Source organism: Uloborus diversus, chromosome 8 (assembly GCF_026930045.1).
Source record: "Uloborus diversus isolate 005 chromosome 8, Udiv.v.3.1, whole genome shotgun sequence".
In the NCBI taxonomy this organism is placed as follows: domain Eukaryota; kingdom Metazoa; phylum Arthropoda; class Arachnida; order Araneae; family Uloboridae; genus Uloborus; species Uloborus diversus.
The window spans coordinates 5510393-5532786 of NC_072738.1; the positions used below are offsets into that span (position 1 = coordinate 5510393).

General features: G+C 34.1%; 1 protein-coding gene across 1 annotated transcript in view; it reads right to left on the reverse strand.

Annotated features, from left to right (window-relative positions):
- The window catches only part of LOC129227890 (dipeptidyl peptidase 9-like), a 64057-nt gene extending 45774 nt beyond the window's left edge, over positions 1–18283 (reverse strand). Inside the window, 4 exon segments of the mRNA XM_054862509.1 lie at positions 1409–1580; positions 3291–3772; positions 8644–8777; positions 18169–18283. Of these exon segments, the coding sequence (XP_054718484.1) occupies positions 1409–1580; positions 3291–3770 (652 nt within the window). The 5' untranslated portion in view covers positions 3771–3772; positions 8644–8777; positions 18169–18283.
- Between the last annotated feature and the right edge of the window lie 4111 nt (positions 18284–22394).

Sequence of the window (22394 nt, forward strand, 5' to 3'; positions counted from 1 at the left end):
TTGAGTTCCATATTCAACACACTGTATATTTGACTTTTTGTCATAACTGTTGATAATTCTGTTTTTAAGAATATGAAAGAGATTGTATGACGTTTTACGCTTTTTTTCCAGAATGGGGAGGGGGGGGGGCAGAATCCCTTAAAGTCCCCTAATGATTTTCATTGGATAAGTTAGAGTACATATTCATGATCATTTTTTTAAAAAATCATGATTTTTTAAAGCTGACCCTCTTGTTGAAATTCAGATTTTTGCCAACACCTTTTTTTGAAAAAAAAAAATTCAAAATTTTCAATTTTCTAATTTTTTAAAAAAAATTATGTGCAAACTAAGATTTTTAAGATATTTTTTTATCAACATGTTCAAAGTCTTTCGATTTTGTGTAAAAATTTTCAAAAAGATTATAGCATTAGTTACCAAGAAATAATATTTTTCATAAACAACAACATCTCAGTTTGAGCGTCTCGAAAATGACAAAAAATGTAAAATCGCCAAATTTCAAAAGGCTATAAAATCAAAACGTGTTGATACTGAAAGAAAAAAAATTAGGGGGTTGCTTGTAACCATAAAGGGATGAAGTATACCAAGTTTTATCAAATTCTGAGACGGTGGGTGTTAAAATCCCATTTTTGTGGTTGATTTGACATGGAATGACCCGAAACTAAGTAAATATAAATTTTTTTAAGAATTCATTTATGAAGTACATATGTGTAATTTTTTTTTATAATTAACATAAAAGCATTAAATATTTTGATTGATGAAATGCATGACAAAATTTAAGCAATGAAGAATAATTTTCCATTTATCATAGTAATAATGAATATTATACCATCAAAATCTCAAAAGATGGGTTTCTTATATTCCCCATATAATTGAATATCCTGCTTAATCTAATAAGTCACGTTAGAAACGTTAATATTCCTTTAAACAGGGCTGACTGTATACACTTTATTTCATTAATTCAGTCTTTTATTGTATGAGTATGCTTCAAGAACTAAAATTTAAACATTTATGTAAAAACATTTTAAAGTTAAAAAAATTCATAACTAATTAAAAAAAACTAAGAAGTTCAGAGAAAATTGGAGAATATTTTATTGCATTTTTGGGGAAATAAGTTAGAAAAAGAAAATGAAATGAATGCATTTTAAAAATGATCAGATACACAATTTTCATATGCGTGAATGATAAGGATTCATTTTTGCGATGAAGGTCGTTTTATGCTGTAGGAATTTTTCATGAAATTCTAATCCCTGAGAAATTTTTTTTAGGAAAACTAGATTCTTTTGATTAAAATTTGGGAGGTATTTATTTCATTAGTTAGTTCAGGAGAAGGCAAAGGTATTCGAGTGTCTCCCCTATGATTCGGGAGAGTAGGCAGCAATAATGTACATGCAATGACTGGAAAATATACCTCTCCTAGCGTATGTCAGCCTGACATCAGATGATGACTTCACATTATGAACCCAGAGGTCAAAATTGTTTATATAAGCAATAAGATCAGGATCCCAAGGGCACATTTGTGGATTGAGCCTTGTGCTGGGAGGGACTGAATTCCTTAACTCTCGAGGAAACAGAGGAGGATTCTGGAAAGAAAATAATCACATAAGCAAATATATTTATAATCAATACATCATATTTTTTTTAATTCAAACAGGCAGTGTTTAGATACCAGTTTCTTTCATCTTGGTATCCATTTAATTCTAATTACTATAATGCAGTAGCAGACAGTGAAACACCGTTTATACTTTTCTCTTTTATACAATTTTTCAATTATACATTTTTTAAACTGGTCCCTACAGAGTCTAATACACATTAACCTATACCCATTACACGTTTTTTCATTTGTATGCTTTTTTCATACAATTCCTTCAAAAACGTATACGGTGCTTCACTGAACTTATAAAATACTTTGGTAGCAGAGGTTAGTTCTTTTATATTGCACATCACAAATCAATTTAATGACATTAGAATACATCAACAAACTTTTATGAGAATAATTTAAATATACAAAAAAATATATAAAGCATCAGTTAATAAAATAAAATAATATCAAGTATAAATTATGCAACTAAACGATATTTATATACTTATGGCACATTCTTCCTAAGATTTTGCTTGCTCTATGGTTTATTAGTTAGCATTTGCAAAGACAATTTGGTAGCAAATGTATTTAGTATTCAACAGACTATTCATTTTTTGTTTAAAATATTATTTTACAATTCTTAAAGAGAAGAAAGAAGAAAAAAAAAGCTTCGGTTACAGAGTACAAGAGAAATCTTTGATGGTAAATTTTATTGGTACAAACTTTTTTTTTTTTTGCACAATTTAATCTAATAATAACTTTATATTTGTCATCATAAGTCACCACTTCACACTTCAACTTTTTCAGTTTAACTCCACTGCAGTTTTTTTAAAATGCAATCATTAACTTTTCCAATATAAAGAGCCGATAAATTCTTCTGAGGGGGTAATAGTATTGATAGAGGAGGAGAAAAATTCATGAAAAAGTAGAAAAGAATATCTAGTGGGGTTTAATAATGTTAAAAGCATATTTAAAAAAACATCGTCCACAGACTTCCAATGCTAACCAGTGCTGTAATTGGGGGGGGAAATGTTTGAAGGAACATACATACTTATAAGTTGGATAATGTAATAAACAGATTTTTATAATGCCAAAAGAGGTCCATTCAGATCACTTATCATTTAAAAAGAAAATTAAGAAAAAAAATTATTTAAAAGGATGATTGAAACTAATTTATATTAAATTTACATTATTTTTAATGTAATAAACAAAAGATTTCAGGAAACAACATTTCTCCTACCTACTCCCTGTCAATTACAGCACTAACGTTAACTACATACATATTCAATTGATGATTCAATTGATACATATTCTATTTGACTTTACAGTTTGTTCTGGAAAGCAAAGACTTATACTCGGGATACATTTCATTTCAAAAGGAAGTGATAGATTCAGGATAGGCATTTTCCGCTCGCACACGCTATCAGTTTTTTTTCGATGTTACTTTGGAAGAAGTGCTGAATTCTTCATTTTGCATTTCCAGTTTATGTCTTTTTACTTCCGGATTTCCACCCCTATTTTGATAAAATCAGAGAAGACCTGATGCATGCACAAATTTGTAGGGGGTTTCAGCTTAGGAAAACAGACAGTACACAAATTCATTTACCACACTCTAGAAGCCTGGTTCCGATCATTAGCATTAAACGACGGCCGACTATAGCTTCTTCGACTTCAAACACCACATTACAAAACAGAAACAAACACGGCTTACCTGGGAAGAGTCATCATCACAGTAAAACACAGCTCCACATGCAGGAAAGACAAATCTTCCAACAGAAGGCTGGTAATCATACGACGTAATGCCCCACATGACTAAACGCTTCCGCTCCCACTGCAGCTGTTCTTCCCGAGAGAAGCGGCCTTGGGGATGGTAGGTTTGGAACGACGACTCCAACAGCGGCTTCCACTGAAATGTTTCGACTTTGTTTTTGATACAGTCCACGGGCACATCGCAGTACAGGAGCGTTGTTTCACGCCCACTGGTCAATGTACTCAGGAAATAGACGCGGTAGAATCGGGATTCGTTTTCGGCAACCCGCTCCTTGAATTCAAAGAACGTCGGCAGTTTGGCTGATATGTTTGAAAACTGTCGCCGGACATTCCGGACTTCCTGCCGAAGCTCCGACCATGTTCTTTTGGAACCATTTCTTCTTCGATGATTGCTGATATCTTCTATCATTTCGAATTCCATTACTGAAAGAAAACAAACACTATAAGTGGTTTGCACGGGTGATTAGTTGCATAATATTTTTTAAAAACTAATTAAAAAACTCAGAATAAATTTATTGTCCTCACAATTTACCAAGCACTCTAATAAAGAAAGAAAACTGTCATGGCTATCACTATGTATTTCACATAGGTATGCTGAATTTAAAAATTATTAAGGAAACCCCATTTGAAAATTTTTTTCAATGTCTCAGCTTAGATTGACACCATGAACTTCACACAGCCTAATAAAATTCATGTTCTGGCAAAATTATATAGCTGGTCAATGCAGAGCATGTCTGAAGATGATCTCAGACCTTTCGTTCCCTGATGTCACACAAAGGGTCACTATTTAGGGGAGACTGGCGGTCAGCAGGTAATCAGAGCCTGATTACCGCAGGGGTATGTAGGGCACAGGCCCCTCCTCTTAGATTTCAGGGGGGCCCTAAATCCCCTTAATTTATCATGCTAATTAAAAATAAATAATGATTTCACTCAGAATCTAGAGTACAATGAAAGCATTGATAGTTTTGCAAATGCCAAAACAAGGAAAAAATATATTTGCTGATAAAAATTCCCCTTCAAAATGTGATCTCTTTGCAAATCAGAAAAGTACTCCAAATTTAGTCTGTATTTATTATTAAAAGTTATATCGTAGATAATTTTGGTATTTACGGTTCACTGCAACAGGCAAAAGTTGAACCACATTTTATATATTTATCGTATGCTACTATATCTCTTCTACTTTTCTGGTACCACCAAATTTAGTATGGTTGTGTAAAAACGCAAGTATCGAAATATTTTATTGCTTCAACATATAAAAAAAGCAGGAATGGCGGGGGGGGGGGGGGGGGCACAAAATAAATTTCGTACCCAATGTCTTCAAAAATCTTAGTCAAGTCCTAGGGGGGCCCTGAAATAGAAAAGTGCCCCACATTCAATGTCAGGATGATCGGGCTCTACAGGTAATGGCGGTCACGATGATTTCTCGTAAAGTGAATAATGCAGATTTAAATTGGTTGGTGCTCCCATTTCACGGCAGTTTATGGATATACTACTGAAACACTCGCCATCTTGCTAGTCCTCATGTCAGGGGTGATTGTGACTCCATGAAAAAATACCTGAACTTTTTTCCAAGAAGAAAAAATGTTTTGATGGGCATACATATACACATTACGTGTATGCACACATTATTTATATACATAATTATTTGTTGGGGCTAAAACTCGAAGTTTTAATTGGACTTAATATGTCCATGTGCATGGAGAGAATTAAATTCTTTTAATTTTTCTCATTTCTAAAAATTTTTCAAAGAATTTTATTTTCCTCCATTGTATCTGAATCCTTAACCATTTATTACATTCATTTTCTAAAAGTGCATAAATATTTCAGAATTAAATAAATTTGGGGCAAAAGGGGCAGAATGTATTATGATCACTGCGCAATAGGGCTAGGCGATATCCGAATTTTAATGCCACGATATATCGCTCTCCAAATATCGATATTTTCGATATATATAAGTCGTTAAATTCAACATTTAATGGGGGGGGGGGACTGTAAAGAAAAAAGCCATAGGCCATCTTGGTGAATAAATATTTTAGCAATTTAATCTAATAATATAGTTACAGCAAGGATTTTCATGTGTTTGGGTCGGGAGGGGAGGGGGGGGGGGTCGTGAAGCAGATTATATCACGGAAACTTTAGGAGAAAATAATTTAGAAGAATTTAAGTCTTTTTATTAGTGGGTGGCAATTCTTGAGGGAAAAGGGGGCTTGGTAAAATTGAGGGGTGCCATCGCAGTCGGGGGGAATGGGCAACCCTAGTTACATCATCTGCATATTAAGATATGCAACAGAGAAACGCTATTAGTCATCTTGAAAAGAAAATATTAAGGGGGAAAATATCAAGTAACACTCCTTTCTCTTCTTATCTAGCCTTTATTCCATCTCTTATCCCAGCTGTTCTTCAATAATTACCATAGAGATTGCAAAACATGACGGTAGCTTACGCTTTATACCAAACGAAACGTCTCCAATTTGGACTTTCGGCGTTTCATTAAACATCGACCTAAATTTTACAAAAGTGGGTTTTTCTGAAAATATAGGACGGTTCCGGTATTTTCGAAGATGAAGATACCAGAAATCAAGATGTAAATACCGGAAATCTGGTAAAATACCGGAACACAATCACCCCTGTCATGTGCCTGTTGTGTGAGAAACACGGTTTTGACCATTCACCTTATAAGAGAGAGAGAATAGTTTAATCCACTATCAGCTCTTGCTGTTTATCTTTCCTGGAACAAGACTGATCTCGCAATAAACAAGAACAAGGAAAGCCACATTGATGTATCATGCTGTGTTTGATTAAGGTTTTAAGCATTGATATTTGGTTTTTTAAACTTTGAATGAAAACGTGCTGATGGGGCAATGGTGGTCACCATACTTAGGATAACAGCAGTCACTTTCTCAACTGAAATTTAAAAGAAAAGAATAAAAAAAAAATAAAAAACTAATTGAATAAAGATAGAATGTAATGAAGAAAAGAAACAGCTGCTGTTGCTGAAAGAAAAACACAAAAAGTGAAGCAAAAGAAAATGAGCAGGAATTTCTTTGAACCTGATTCAGACGCTTCTGATGATGAGGATAAGATTTGTGAAGACGAAGCAGAAAATGAGTTACTTTTAACGGAAATGGGTAAAGACACCTGTTTCTGTTGCAAAGACACCGGAAAAGATGGAGAAATGTGGTATCAGTGCACTTCTTGTGTATATGGGCACATCAAGAATGTTCTGGATGGGACACTCCCCTGAGGGGTATTTCTATGACATGTGCTCGGCAAAGTAAAACTAACTTGAGCTTCTAAAAGCTCATAAACTTACGTAAACATATTGGCAGTGCCCTTAACTTTGTAATCCCTTTTTTACCACGGAAATACAGTGTTCGTACTCAATTTCAGAAATAAAATGAAGGAGTTTTGGAGGAGTTTTGAAGGAGTAAAATGAGATTTTGAAGGAGTACTAATGGAGTGTCATTAAATGATGTCACACTTTTTTCAATATATTTGACCATCAGCACCCTTTATCACAAAGTGTCACACTTCACCCCAAACTTCTCTTGTCATGTCATATTTTTTACAAACATATTGTTACAATAACTGTGTGATGTCACTTTTTGTCACCCTCTCTCTTCCCCTTGTCACAATTTCATGAGTCCGTTTTCTCCTCCAAGCATTCTCCTCAACATCATTTGTGGATGACCCTTTTTACGATATCATAACTGCAATTAACTAAACAATTTTTTTTAACGCAATCACTTAATGTAGTACATTTACTTATGTAGTCTCAAATATTTAAATAATAATTAGACAACTTGACTTTTGCTGCTGAGAGTGTGGTGAAGGAAAAAACAATAATCATAAAACTTGAAAAAATAGCCAAGCACCATTTAAGCATGTTTTACTTCACTTATGAAATGTCTTAGTCTTCTAATAAAATTTTCACCTTCAACTTTTATGAATTAACTATGATCAATTTGTAAATCGAAAAAAATAAATGCACAAAATTACTACATTAAAATTGCCTTAGTGCCGAAGTTAGTTGTCAATCGAAGTATTTTAAGTTTTAGTTATAGAGGAAGATTATGTACTCTTGAACTAGAAAAGAAGGAGTTTTGAAGGAATTAAAACTAAAATGAAGGAGTTTGAAGGGCCCTTCCAAATTTTTTTATAAATGAAGGAGTATTGGAGGAGTTTTGAAGGAGCGTACAAACCCTGAAATATGTTTTTTTAAATCATTGACTTCATATTATGTCTATACTTTCAATTTCTTTTTGTATTATCTTAAAAGCTGAATTATGTAATAAAATAAAACTAAATATTTCAGTTTTTATCAAATTTATGTAATAAAAGAAAAATAAAGATTTCAGTTTAGCGAGTTTATGTTACAGTGGATAGGCTAAATTATGATAAGTTGATATACGTTAGTTTTAGAATTACTTTTAGTCTAAGTTTTGAAAGATTTTTATGAAATTTTCAGAATTTAATACATTAATACATGCTGCTCTCAATATGGAAAGATCGCGCCTAATGCAGGTAGCTATATAAAGATGATTGAAGATTTGGAATTTTAAAGAAATCCAAAGAAGTCTAAATTTAAATTTTGAGTCTTTAAATTGCTCTTTTCTAAAAATTGATAGGAAATTTTTAGAAAAGCCTGATTGCTGAATATGCGGCACTTGACACCATTTATTTTTGAGGTAGACCGTACATCGTCGGGCAATGCAGCTAGTTTTTCATAAAACGAACCTTGTTTGAGTGACTGGCCTAAAATATAAGTTGAAATAATACTTAGGATCCATCTGCATACCAATTTAATTTGATTTCCTGCATAGTGTTGGAATATGACCATCATATTTAGGAGAGAAAACTATGAAAGCACTGTGACCTTGAAGCAGTTGGCACCAGAAACTAATCAGCACTAGTTCCTGTGAACTAGTCAAACTAGTTCCTGTAAGGGTTCACTTGTATGTAAGAACCCGTGTTAAATTCCCGAGAATCATTCTTACCTCTATGCAATTTCCTCACAATCACAAAAAAAAAAATAAATAAATAAATAAATAAAAATAAAGGAAAATATAAAATAATATACATTCAACTGTTCTATTTATTGTATCCATTTAAATGTTTAACATTAATCGAAATACACAGAATTTAGTTGTATTCCTGGAACAGACTTATGAGTTGAATAAAAACAGCAAGTGCAAACTAAAATAAAAAATATATTAATGGCAGTTCTTTACATTTGGGGTTTAAAATTAATTAACATTTCTTAAGGCAATGTTTCATACCAAGAAGAAACTCACTTTTTTGTCGCTTGGAGTTATCAGCAGAAACAAACCTACTTATCGATTTGGTTTCCGAGTCGGAAGCCACAGTTACGGTCTCGGCTTTAAAGAAGCACAACGACTTTTACATCAAACACCAGTTACAAAATAGACTGAAATGGAAAGAAGAAAAAATCTTAACATACAGTACCCTATGATAATGTTATATGCAATAATTCAAAAAAACAAGATGTTTCTAATTACATGAATTACCTAAAGAAAAAGGCAATAAGAAAAATACTAAGGCATTTTATGCACTTTAGCAATAGAAAACATACATTAGAATAATGTAAGACGAACAACGTTAGAAGAAGCACAAATTTGCAAATTACAGCAGACACGTGTTTCGGCGTTACAGGGAACGCCTTTCTCAATGCAAAAAATGATGAGCTTATAGATGAAAAAGCTCATTATTTTTTGCATTGAAAAAGGCGTTCCCTGTAACGCCGAAACACGTGTCTGCTGTAATTTGCAAATTTGTGCTTCTTCTAACGTTGTTCGTCTTACATTACTGTTCAGCACAAAGGTATTTATTTATCTCATACATTAGAATGCCAATTATTCGAACTCGTTGAGATCAAGACATTCAGTTACCAAAAAAACAATAAAGGTTAAAACTTAAAAGTTTTATTCGTGGCTAGAGGTCACTAGACCCAAAACACTTAGTGGAAACCAGCGTCACCGAGTTTGAAGTGCAAAATAGGGCCAGGGAGAGAGGACAGGAGGGCAAATTTTATAAAAAAAAATAAATAAAGAGAAATTTACATAAACATGAGTTTTGGAAAATTAAAATGGATTTTTGCTTTTTTTCAGAAAAACAAGAAGTAAATGTAGTAGAGAACAAATTATCCAGAATGGTTGGAGCCATTGTAGGCTTGCCATTAAGGTTTTACTTGAAAAAAGGTTGCTTTAGAAGCCTAAAATTTTAAAAATAGTCTCCTCTGAGGAGCAGTTGAGTTGCCTTTTGAATCCGTGAAGTTGCTTTTACCAATATATATATTTTTTTTAATTTGCTAACTCAAAAACTACATTGCGTGACACAACCACACAAGACGTCTTGAAACATGACTACATCTAGTAAATACAAGAACATCAAAATTTAATTTCACAGAATCAACATTTACTTAGTTTATTTTTAGCATTTTTCAATGGAATTGCTGTTTTAAAAACAGAAGTTACTTTCCATATAACGTCATGAAGGTGAGTTACATGCAACTCAAGTTTTGAGTGTCAAAAGTAAAAAGAAAACTTAATTGAGGGTTTTTTTTTTAATAATAAGGTAAATTAAGCATACTTACCCTGCTTTTAAAAATGTAAAAGAGTTGTAAATTGATTTTGTGTGTGATTAGACCAAACATAAAATTACTGCACAGTTAAAACTTTAAATATTTAAAATGATGTCAAAAAAGGAAAACTTAAGACATTTTGGGGGGTTTAGTTTCATAATCAATAAAACTTGGTTTTTCTTTTGTCAACAATAGTTTTAACTTTGTTTCTTTTTGTTCTTTCCCTTCTTGCAACTTTTCTGTACCTACTATCATCTCTTTTGCCATGCTAATTTCAGACAAATCACTTTTCTCAATAGCTAATTTGCTAATTTTAATAAAAAATCTGGAGACTATTGATTGAGTTTCTTTTCAGTGCAATCAGCTTTGCCTTGTCTTTTGAGTTGTTCAGTTGATTATTGTTTTAGATTTGATTTATTTCTCTTTCTGCTGTTTTTCTTTCTTTTTTTTTCTTCTTTTAATCATCTTTTTACATATTTTGTTTTCCTTCAAAGTGTGCTATTGACTTTCTTGGCTCCTCCAGATAATTTTTACATGCCCCACATTGCATTTTTTCTAGTTCCTTTGTTATTAAAATTGACCACAGGATCAGTGGCGTAGCCAGGATTTCATTTTGGAGGGGGTAAAATCAGTGACTTAGCAAGAATTTTATTTTGGTGGGGGGGAAGGAAATTTGACAAATTAATATGGAGATCTTCTTAAAAATAAGCAAAATAGATTTTTGAGATGAAAATTTTATTTAACTTATTAATGACAAGTAATTATTTTAAATGCATTTGGATTCAAAATGGGCAGAAAATGTAATGTAAAATAGAAATTTAAAAATTACAAGAGTAATTTTTAAGAGAGTCGAGAGTATTCTATGGCCATGTTTAAAAATTACAAGGTCTCTGGAGACATTGCGGGAACTACAGTTTTGGGTGGCCTTCTAAGGATATTTTTAGAAACTGAGCGCTTAAAACACGATTATAGGATATATTTGTTGACGTCAGGGTAAGGAATGGGACTTTAGGGGCTGTCTCTGATCGACTAAGTCACCGACAGACTTTGATGATATTAGTAAAAGCAACTCTCAAGGGTGTCTTCCGAAAAAACATTTTGAAATAGAAGTCCTAAAAAACGAAGTTTTTAAGCAATATTTAGTAATACTATTGGGAGGGGTTCAAAGCTCTCCACTTTAATTTTTTTCGGAATTGTAGTTTTTTCCTTTTCAGATTTGCTCCTTTCTTCAGAAGTTCTCTAAAATTCAAGTCTGAAAAACGCGACTGTAGACCATATTCATATTTGGTAACATTAGGGGCCCTGGCAGTTTTTAAAATTCTTTTTTCTTTGGAAGAATGACGCCAAATTTCGGGAGCTGTGGACCCTCAAAAAAGCGGGCATCCGTAACTATAGCTTGTTTAGCTTAAAGGTAAATCTAACACTAGTCGCACTCAACTATAAAATTAAAAAATAAATAAATAAAATGTTTTCATTAGATTTTTTTTCTGAAATGGAAGAGAAAATGCTTCTCAATAGTCCACAAAAAACCATTGCTTGATAAGATAATTTTGTCTGAGTAAAAATCTTTTTGGAGAGAATGTTAAATTATTAAAATTAGAATGAATTTGTAAAATTTATGATATGAAAAATATTCAGTTGTACAATTATTCATTTATGAAATAATTTATGCGCTTGTTCTCTTAAATCATACCAAATTTGTAACTATGTATTTTTAATGAATAATTTATTTATTCAAATTCATATGATTATGTACATAACATTAGTTGTTTTGTACAATAAATGTCCACCAGACTTTTTAGTCGTCTACACTCATTTCATATAAGTCTCTAATGTCTAATACATAATTTCAGATAGAAAAAATTTATATTTGTTTTCATTCAATGTGGAATATTAGAATATACAATAGAACCTCCATTAAGGGACACCTCTATTTAAGGGACATTTTTTCTGGTCCCAGTCCCTTTAAATAAGGACTTCTATGTAAAGGGTGTCATAAAATTAACGCAAGATTTGAATTTGATACCATTTTTTCCATAAATTGTTGGCAGCCATGAAAAAAGAACAATTTGACAGTTGAGAGTTTAGGGTTAGTAAAAATGGGGTGTTATTGTACCATACAGCTAGAGAGAGTGACACATTTCAATTACTGCATAAGGCATTTCCTAGTCGCGTACTCTCTCATTTCGGTCATCAGAATTGGCACCCTAGATCGTGTGATTTAACATTTTTAAATTTCTTCTCATGGGGTTATTTGAATTCAAAGGTCTATGTCAACAAGCCCACAACCACCCGTGCATTACCGTGTTGCGATACCGAGCGCCAATAACAGTAACTGCTTGACCAGCCTCAACTTTCATTATTTTTGAAAGTATTGTTCAATAATGAAAGTGCGTTATTGTATCGTATAACGCTCCATTTTTGATTACCCTAAACTCTCAGCTGTCAAATTGTTCTTTTTTCAAGGTTGCCAGCCATTTATTGCAAAAATGGCGGCAAATTCAAATCTTGCATTAATTTTGGGACACCCTTTATTTACCTCTAATTAAGGGACACTCTGTTTAAGGGACAGTCATAAAACAAAAAAAAAAAATGCTAGAAATAATGCATAGACATTAGACGTAAGAAATAGTGAATTTACTGGAATTCAATTTTCACTTTCCTCTAAAAATTTAATTGAGGTAAGTTTGACAAACATGGGTAAAGGAGACAAGTAATGCATTGTAAAAAAAAACTTGCTGAAATTAACATGCATCATTTGCCCTCTCAACTATTTATTCAAGTAGGTTCCGGGTCGACGAAGAATGCGCAGCAACTAATTAGATTTGTACATAAAACTTTAAAAGTTTGGACATTAATTATAATTCACATAGTATTACATTGTAAATTACGTAACATAAAGCAAACACATGTAATGAATTACTTTAAAATTATTTCAGTATGCTACAAAACTTTGTCATTACAAAATTTTTGATAAAATTTTAATTAATAAAATAATATAAACTAAGAAATTTGAATAATAATGAATTTTATTTAACATAATGAGACATTTTCAGTATATTTAATCTTAAGTGTTAATAATTAAGGCTTATTGTGATATTATTACACTACTTAGTACACAGCATGCATCAATTTATCCACCTCAAAAATAAGGGACACCTCTATTTAAGGGACAAAATGTCTGGTCCCCTTAGTGTCCCTTGTTGGGATGTTCTCAGGGGTCTGGCCAGAGCAAATTTGGGTCCGTTCACGGACCCTTCACAAAAATCCGATCAACCAAAACGGACCTTTCACAAAAATCCAATCAACCAAAACGGACCTTTCACAAAATCCCGATCAACCAAAACGGACCCTTCACAAAATTCTGATAAACAAAAACTGATCTTTCACAAATTGTTTATTGAAAGAGCAAATCTCAGATTAAAATAATACAGCATATTTCCTGTATAAAAACGATAATGGTTGGAAACTTTTTTAAAGTTAAATTAGAGGAATCAACTTATACAAAATCAGCTAATTTCGCAAAAGAAAAAAAAAAAATCGGCACTCTTGTGATGCTCCTTGGGGGGCAAGCCATAAATAATTACTACGGCCAAATAAATATAATGCCTGTTGTTGGTTTCTTTGAAAGAAATTAACAGCTGAAAGTCAGTTTGGTTTATAATTTTGCTTGTTTGTTTTATGCAGAGGTGTTGTTGTAAACTTCTTTGAAAAAGCGTCAACATTCTCTGAATAGGCGTAGTAAGCACTTTTCTCCCCACTCATGATTTAATAATCAATAATATACAGCGAAATGAACTTAGAACTGCAAAGGGTAGTAGGGGGGAGATGTGATCGCTTCAGATAGGGTTACCAAATTCAAAGCGGTGCGATGTTTAACTGTTTATCGCCACTTAGCGTCTGGTGGTGCGATGTTAAACTGTTATTTTGGGAGAAAGTTATATGGGTTTGATTTTTCGATGCTAAAAAGGATAATTAACTTAAAATAAACTCTTTTATTTACCGTTTTTTTCCTATAGATGCCTACATTTTGAAAAACGAAATCTTTTTACATCCGATATGAGAATCATATTTCATTCTTTTTTCAAGCTAACTTCGCTTTATTGGGATGCAAATAAAGGAAAAGGATTCTTTATTTTTGTAAGAAAGCTTATTTCAGGTTTTTAAAGGGGAATTCCATTTTCTTTTATGAGTCAATAATTAAAATGCTGAATCGATCGTTTATTTTTTATTTTATTTATTTATTATTATTATTATTTTTGCTTCAACTGTGTCCAGATATTAATGATATGTTTATCATAGGGCTCTAAAATGCAATTCTAAAATAATTTTATCCAAAATATTTATTTTACAAGCCGTTTTTATACTTTTGATGCCTTCACTTTGAGGATTGCAATTTCTTTGCATCTGCTTTGGGAATCTGATTTTTTTCGCATTTTCGATGTTTAGTACGCTTAGTTAAGAAGTAAACAAATAAAATAATTTTTTTATTTTTGTAAAAATCACGGAATTTGTAAGTTTTAAACGAAATTCTGTGCTCTTAAACAGTGTCTTGGGCAGTGGCGTAGCTAGACCCGACTTTCGGGGGGGGTTACTTCTTTTATATATATATATATATATATATATATATATATATATATATATGTATATGTATGTATAATCGCTTGGAATTTTTTCCTTTTCTTCCTTTTTTTTTTTCTTTCTCTTCTCTCTTCTTTTTCTCTTTTTTTTTGAGACTAACTTTTCGGGGGGGGGGGGTTTTGTCCCCAAACCCCCCCCCCCTTAGCTACGCCCCTGGTCTTGGGTTAAAAATTTAAATGCTGAACCCCCGACTGAATTTTTTTTTTCTTACAGTTGTTTTAAATACTATACAAATAACATTTCTAGTATAATTTAACATGATGTAGAATGGTAGATAAATATTGATACTTGAGGGGTGCCCATCTCCCAGTGAGCGATGTCTCTCCCCCCCCCCCCCCCCAAATACTAGAAAAGCACTAAAGAATGATATTCTCAACAGAAAAGAGGGAAAACACTCAACTTTAAGTGTCAATGATGCAGTTTCCACCATCTCAAGAGTCTAAACTTCGTTTTTGCAAAAAAAATTTTTTTTTTTGCAAAATTATTTGATTTTTCACAAAAGTATTTGATTTTTCACAAAATTATTTGATTTTTCACAAAAAACGGACCCTGTGAAAAATCCTGGACAGACCCCTGGTTCTACTCTACTACATAACCCAGCGGTTCCCAACCTTTTTAGTTGCGCGGCCCACCAGTTTTGTAGATAACACCAATGAGGACCACTAAATGCTACATATTAACTTGCACAGCAAAAATTTACTTTTTTGGGGAGGGGGGGGGCTCATAACTGTCCTTAGATAAATAACATACCGTATTAGGATTGAAAGTGTGTTAAAAGCAAAGTTCTAGAGATGTTAAATACACTTCTCTCCTCATGCTTTACTACTGATATAGTGATACAGTACAAGAACAATTTTTAAAAATATTTTTTAAGAAAGAAAATAACTTTATTGCATTCATTTTGCTGGCATAGCTGTAAGAAAACTCAAAAATAAGTCATCAAAGTTAAAGCTCCATGGGATTTTTAACACCGTTTTCCCTCTACGAGGGAGTCGATATCTTGATTGAAACAGTCTCAAATAACTCGCAACATTCAATGCATTTCTATAGTATTTTTTAAAAATACTGCAATAAAAAGTCTTATTCAATTTGGTAGGTTGTCGAAAAGCCCCTCAATTCACTGGTTAGTCTTGCTAGTTCAACAAAGGAGGAGCATTTTAATTTGAAGTTTGAATCTAATACTATTTTCTTTAAAAGAGTTTCTGATTTACAAGATTTCATCTTCAATTACAGGAGAAAGTTCCCAAGAAATATGAAAAATCTTAAAGTTCTGTATTGGCTTTAGCCATGGAGAGAATTTGAGGGACAGTACATCTAATAAGCGAATTTTTGCAAAAAACGGAAATTAAGACCCCATCATTTATCTTGGTTCAGATTCTCGACTAGTGTCCACGGCCCAGTAACACGCTGTTCACGGCCCACAAATGGGCCGCGGCCCAATGGGTTGGGAACCGCTGACATAAACCCCTTAACTTCTAACTCTCTCTCTCTCAAAAAAAAAAAAAAAAAAGCAGAAAAGTCCTATAACTATTATTAAAGAAGTTTACCGGCCAAATTTAGAGAAATGGTGGGGAAGGGACCCCTAAAATTAATGTTTGCCCCTGGCCCCACCTTGCTTTAATTGGGTCCAGTGTGCTACTTGTATCAAACTAGTAAGAGTGATCTAAAGCATTCTGGCACAGGGCCTGTATAAGATAAAGAGAGGTCCTAAGCAAAGACATTTTTTGGAGCCCTCATGCAGTCAAACCTCACACTTTTAGTCATTAGCCAAAACAAATGTAGCCTTTTTGGGGGCCCTAAAAGGCAGGGGACCTCGGCCACAGCCTAGTTGGGCTATTCAGTAATCAGGTCCTGATCTTGGCAAAAATTATAAGGAAGCAGATCGAAATATAGATACAAAAGAAATCATTTTTTGCTACAAAATTTTTGTTTTGCTTCGTTTGGGGGCCCTCCCTAACTCGTAGGCTCTCAGCGATCGCCGACTAGTCAGCCTGGCCTGTCTGGGCCTGGTCATCGAAAACAATGAAACAAAATTACGTTTTATATGGATGCAAATGAGGGATCAGCAAAACGTGTTTGAGCAGACAGCCCTTCCTAGATCTTTCGACCTCTAGTTTACCTTTTTATTCTCCTCCCACCAAAAATCTTCCTTTTCACCTGACAATTTGATTGGCGACCCCGGAAGCCAGGTGGAGTCGATTTGACCCATCAGTTACCAGTTAGTTCTTGTCTTTCACTCCTTAGAACTTTGAAAACTGCATTTTTAGAGAAGGCAGAAAAATATTTATTGCCGATCGGTTTTAGGTGTTAAGGTAGTTTCCGCAGGGGAGGAGTTTCTTACTTGTGTTTCCGTGGTTGCTTCTCGACCACAGGTGCAAGGTACAGAGGCAAAGACTGGCAATTGATGAAAGCAAGTGCACTGAAAAAACAAATCATAAAAAAGTTCGAAGCGAGGCCCTTCGTTTTTTTTTTCTTGACGAGAAAAATTTGTGTTTTATCTGTGTTTTTTAACTGATTCGGGACTGAAAAAATAAAAAAATTTCTTGGAACAAACTTTAATCTGAGAAAAATTCGGAACGAACTGGAGATGCGAGGCCATGGGCTGACACCCTTTTCACCCACGCCTTGCTACGCCTCTGCGTGAATACATAATTTTGTGCTAAAAACATTAAATTTTTTCTGAGTAGAAATAAATTCCTTTAAAAAAGCAGAAAAAAAAAATTCCTTCCCTCAAAATTTTCAGTTTTTTTCCCCCGACTGTCCCCATCTCTAACCTGGGGTGGGTGTATTTTCATTTCATCTTGGGCTGTTGAAACTGGCCGTCCTCTACATGATTTAGATTCCTACTTAAACACATTTATTGATATAAAATTACAATCCTCATGGGATTCGATCCAATGAAATATTTTTACAATAGCTCTAGCAGTATTGTTTTAAAAGTAAATGTAGAAAAGCATTCATCTTTTGAGTACTTACATTTTTATTGCTTTGAGAAGAATAAATCAAAATAGAACTATAGTTATTTAATTGTATAACATTACTGATTACTGTCTCCCACCAGTTACATTGTATTAAAAGCAAAACAAATGAACTTCGAGCACAAAAATATTAACACTGAGCTGTTCAGGGAACTTTTCAATTGTACATGGCATGAGCTGAACGAAAGGACATTAATTTCAATACAAACAAAGATTTATTATCTTGATCTCTCCCAACAGTGATACAACACGTAAAATAATCATCAATTTGAATAAAAAAAAAGGGAATAATTGTGCTATTGAAAAGAAGTAATATGTAGTTGAAAATGCTAATTCATTCAAAATGCAATACCAAAACAAAAGAGCAAGTGCAAAATTTGAAAACAATTTGCATTAACAAACAACTGCAAGCCGAATTTGAATATATCCTATGCTGTATATGAAGATAAATTCAAAAAAATAATCGATTTAACTTCAATTTTGATCGAGATAATGCTTATAAAGGCTAATATAAACATGAAAATGACGAGTCAAAACGGTAATCAGTGACTTATTTCACATCTAATATAGCGGGTAAAGTATAAACAATCAATTTGTACCTTCAAATTAGAAGATCACAGCGCATCATAGCTAATAATTTATCATTTCAAATTGAGACAGTGTAATTGACCAGTAGTAGAGACTTTTTATCAAATCATAATGCTTCATTTTATTGCAATATAACTATTTTTGTTAAAATTCATTTAACTGCAAACTTCAATCGACAGCTGAGATGAAAAAAGCTGCGAGTTGCTTCGTACAATTGCCATCTTTCATTTCTATAGTTCTCATTTTCTTTGGTAGGGTTCGGAACGTGCTAACAACTTTTTTCCCTTAATAAAACATTCAAGATTCAGATGATATTTCGTTTTTATTTCCCTCTTAAGCCCCAAATACTGACTCCTCTGTTCACCATTATGCCTTTTATATTATTTTTCTATGCTTATAATGCAAACTCCGGTCCATGGGTTTCAGCGCATATATTCAGATCCCACGCAGGGAAGATCGCATGAGCATTTTTGAAGCAATGTCATTGGAAACAAAAAGTAAATATAAGTGGTGCTGTAAATCGGATAGAAGCAAAACTACTTGTCTGCTACTATCTTCTGCTATGTTATTAAGCTGACTATGAATCATTACTTTTCACATTTCTGTGATTTTCTTGCATTTTTTTCAAATTTTACGCTTGTTTGAATGGGTTTGATTATTTTAATGAATTAACTGTCATAATTCATAAACTGTAGAATTATCGATTTTCTCTTTAAATTTTGATTTTTTGTACTCTGGCAAGTGCTTACAAGTTCATTCAGAGTCAGTTTCTCGAGTGATTTAAGTCGAAAAATATTTTCGTGTCCGTCCCCCACATTGTCAGACTCCGATTGTGAGTTGGATGAGTGACTGACGAGACAAGCTTCATTATGATGCCTTTTTTCAGATTCATCAGAAAGATGAATAACACCTGAAAGAAAAATTCTGCAAATTTACCAGATTAAAAGATTTTTATTTTTGTTCAATAGGTGAAAATTCACGAATGATTTTTTCCCCCTTTCCGAACAACGGGCATTCGCCATCCTATTTACCCAATGACCGGGCCTCAATAATTAGATTACACAATAGATGTCGACACTAATACAGACGTAAATTAAGATTCAGAAGAAACCCTACGAAAACGGAAATATTTCACAACACAAAAAACAGTAAATTGTGAAATTAAAACGAACTAAAACTTTAAACAGCAAAATATTTCGCATTGCAATTTCTACCTCACAATTTAAAGGGGCTGCTCTGTTTACATTTTACTCGGGGTTGCTTTAATGTATCCAGGTCACCATGCTGTTTAATAGAACGCGCTCGTGTTTATTTCTCATTTCGCCAATGTACTGTAATTGGTTTTGTTCGGCGATCCTAACCGGTCGACCACTGAGTAACCGGTTGCTAACCGCTGCGTTCTATCATCAACCGGTTACCGTATTAATATGAAGCACGTGATCATTAGATGTCACGTGATCGATTAACCGGTAGCTACCAGTTGAGCTCGGCAAACGCAAGCATTCCTTGCGTTCGACGAACCTCACCGGTCGACCGGTTACTAACCGCAGCGTTCTATGATCAACCGGTTACCGTTCTAAGCAGTTGATTGGAGCACGTGATCATTAGCTGTCACGTGGTTAACTAACCGGTAGCTACCGTAACGTAAGCATTGAGAGCGTTTCAAAATTCGCCGCCGGGAACATTGGACGCCGAGCATTTTGGACGCCGGAAACATTGGGCGCCGAGCATTTTAGGCCCCGGGAATACTGGGCACAATATGCTCGGCGCCCAAAGTTCCCGGCGCCCAAAATGCTCGGCGCCCAAAGTTCCCGGCGCCCAATTTTCGGCCCCCAATCTTCCCATTTCGTATGGAGGGAGGGGGTCTCCCCCATAAGGGGCGAAAACTCTTCGATATGAAATCTTCAGCATCAAAGGCTCTCTGTGCCACGTTTGACAAAGCTCCGACATAAACTGGATTTGAACAAGAGAAAACCCTGCCTCTAATATGGAGGGGGTCATCCCCATAGGAGTCAAAAAAAAAAAAAAAAACCTTATGTGAATTCTTGAGCATTACAGGCCCTCTGTGCCAAATTTGGCGAAGAAGTAGGAATAAGTAAAGAACAATGAAAGCTTTCGCCAATCTTCATCAGTTATTTCCCAAAGTTTATGAAATTCACCTAACTATTTATTTGCTCCAGTAAATTTGCGTTCATTCAGTCAAAGCTTTGTTTTTGATTATAAGTGAAACCTTGTTCTATCCTCGCAAGGGCGCCCATATGGGGGGGGACAAGTGGAGGCTCAAGCCCCCCCCCTCCCTTTGAAATTAGAACTTTTGTGCTTTTAGTATTTTTTTCCTTGCAAAAATGTAAAAACATTTCGTCTCCAGAAATTAATGAATAAGTTATTAAAAATGTTAAATATTAATAACTCTAATCTGTACTGAAATCGTTTTCTATGGGGAAAATATTCTGCTAAACCATGGGGAAAATATCCGAGTCTCCCCCCTTAAAATTTTGCATATGGGCGCCCTTGTACGCTCGCCATATACTGAACATATATCTTTTCAACGGAATAACAGAGCAAAAAATAATGTTAATCCTGCAGAATCTTTATCAATTATTTTTTTTTATTAGGAATGTTTTTATATCCTCTTCATTTAGAAAACTAAACAAGTAATTTTCCAGAAATGTTCCATTCATTTTACCGCGAAGATTTTTTTTTTTTTTTTTTTGAATTAACAGCGAAAAGCTGTTCTTTGTTTCGCATTAGGCGCGGTTATTGGCAAACAATAGCATTGCTTCAGAGTTACACGTCATCATCGGCTGTCAATCATCCCCTTCACCCATTTGGGAAGCAAGTAAATGCGTGGCGCATCCAGACGATTCTTTTGGGAGGGCGATTTTCTAATGCATTAGATGGGGGGGGGAGGGAGAACTAATGAAAACAAAATTTTTTTAAAAGTTCAGGAACTGAAGCATGACTTTTTTTCCGAATGTGCATAATTCTAAGAGTTTGAATGAAAGCAAAAAGATAGTTATGGAGCTCTTGGATGGGGATTGAGCTGTTTAATATAGCCTACTAGTAGGATTGTTTGCAGGTTCTACTCCGAAAATTTTTGTTGGAATGCATTTTTAGACGCTCATAGGTGAATTTAAGGGCATATTTTCGAAAATACAATTGTTTGCCATCGCTGGCGGCTTGAAGGAATCAGATTCAGGAATTCTCCCTAGTTGTTTTTTGATATTAGGGCTCCAAAAATGCAATTTTAGGGATCTTTAATGATGCTAAAAACGAGGGGAGTTAGAGGCTCTCTTATGAAAAATTTTTGGAATTGAAGTAATAAAAACTCAATTGTAGGCTACCTTTGATGACGTAGCAGAAGACATGGTGCTCAGAATATTTTCTCATGAATCTTTCGATGTAGCAATTCCAAAAACGCAGTTTTAGTCGATCTTTGAATGATTTTGAAAGATAAGGAAAGAAGGGGTTGGGGGCTTCTCCCCGGAAATTTTTCAAAGGCGGAGTCCTGAAAATACAATTGCAGGCCATTTTTTTTATAACATTGCGAGAAGGAACAGGTTCGGAACTTTGTATCGGAAACTGTTTGAAGTTCGAGTTTTGAAAAGTCCAATGGTTGGTTGTCCGATTAAGAGTTGTCTCTCAACTTTTCGATATTGAAGCTTCAAAAACGCAATGTTAGAGGGTCTTCATTGATATTATGGAAAGGGCTTGGGTTCTCTTACAGAATTCTTTTGGAATTGTCCTAAAAACGCAATTGAAGGCCCTCTTTAAAGACATTAGACGACGACATGAGGTTCAAAACTCTCCCCCAGAAATATGTTGATATTAAAGTTCCAAAAACATAGAATTTTTTTTGTAATGTTAGGAAGAGGTTAGGTTTTAGTCTTCACATGAAAGTGTGAGTTTTTTGAAACTGCAGTCGTAAAAACGTAATTGTAAGGTGACTTTGATAACATTAGGTAAAAAAATGGGGTTCAAACAATCTTCCCCGGCGATTTCTTCGAAATTGAATCTCCAAAAATTCAAAATTTTTAACGATCTTCGATGAAAATGGCGAGAGGGGGTTCAGGGGGGAATTTTTGGAATTAAAGACTTAAGAATATACGTGTAGGCGATTTTTTGAGATGAGTTTAGGGGGAACGCAATGGCGGCGATTCGGGGGAGGGGCGACTGCCCTCCGCACTTTTTTCATCATCAAAGCGTTAAGATTTTAATTTCAAAACATTCTGGATGA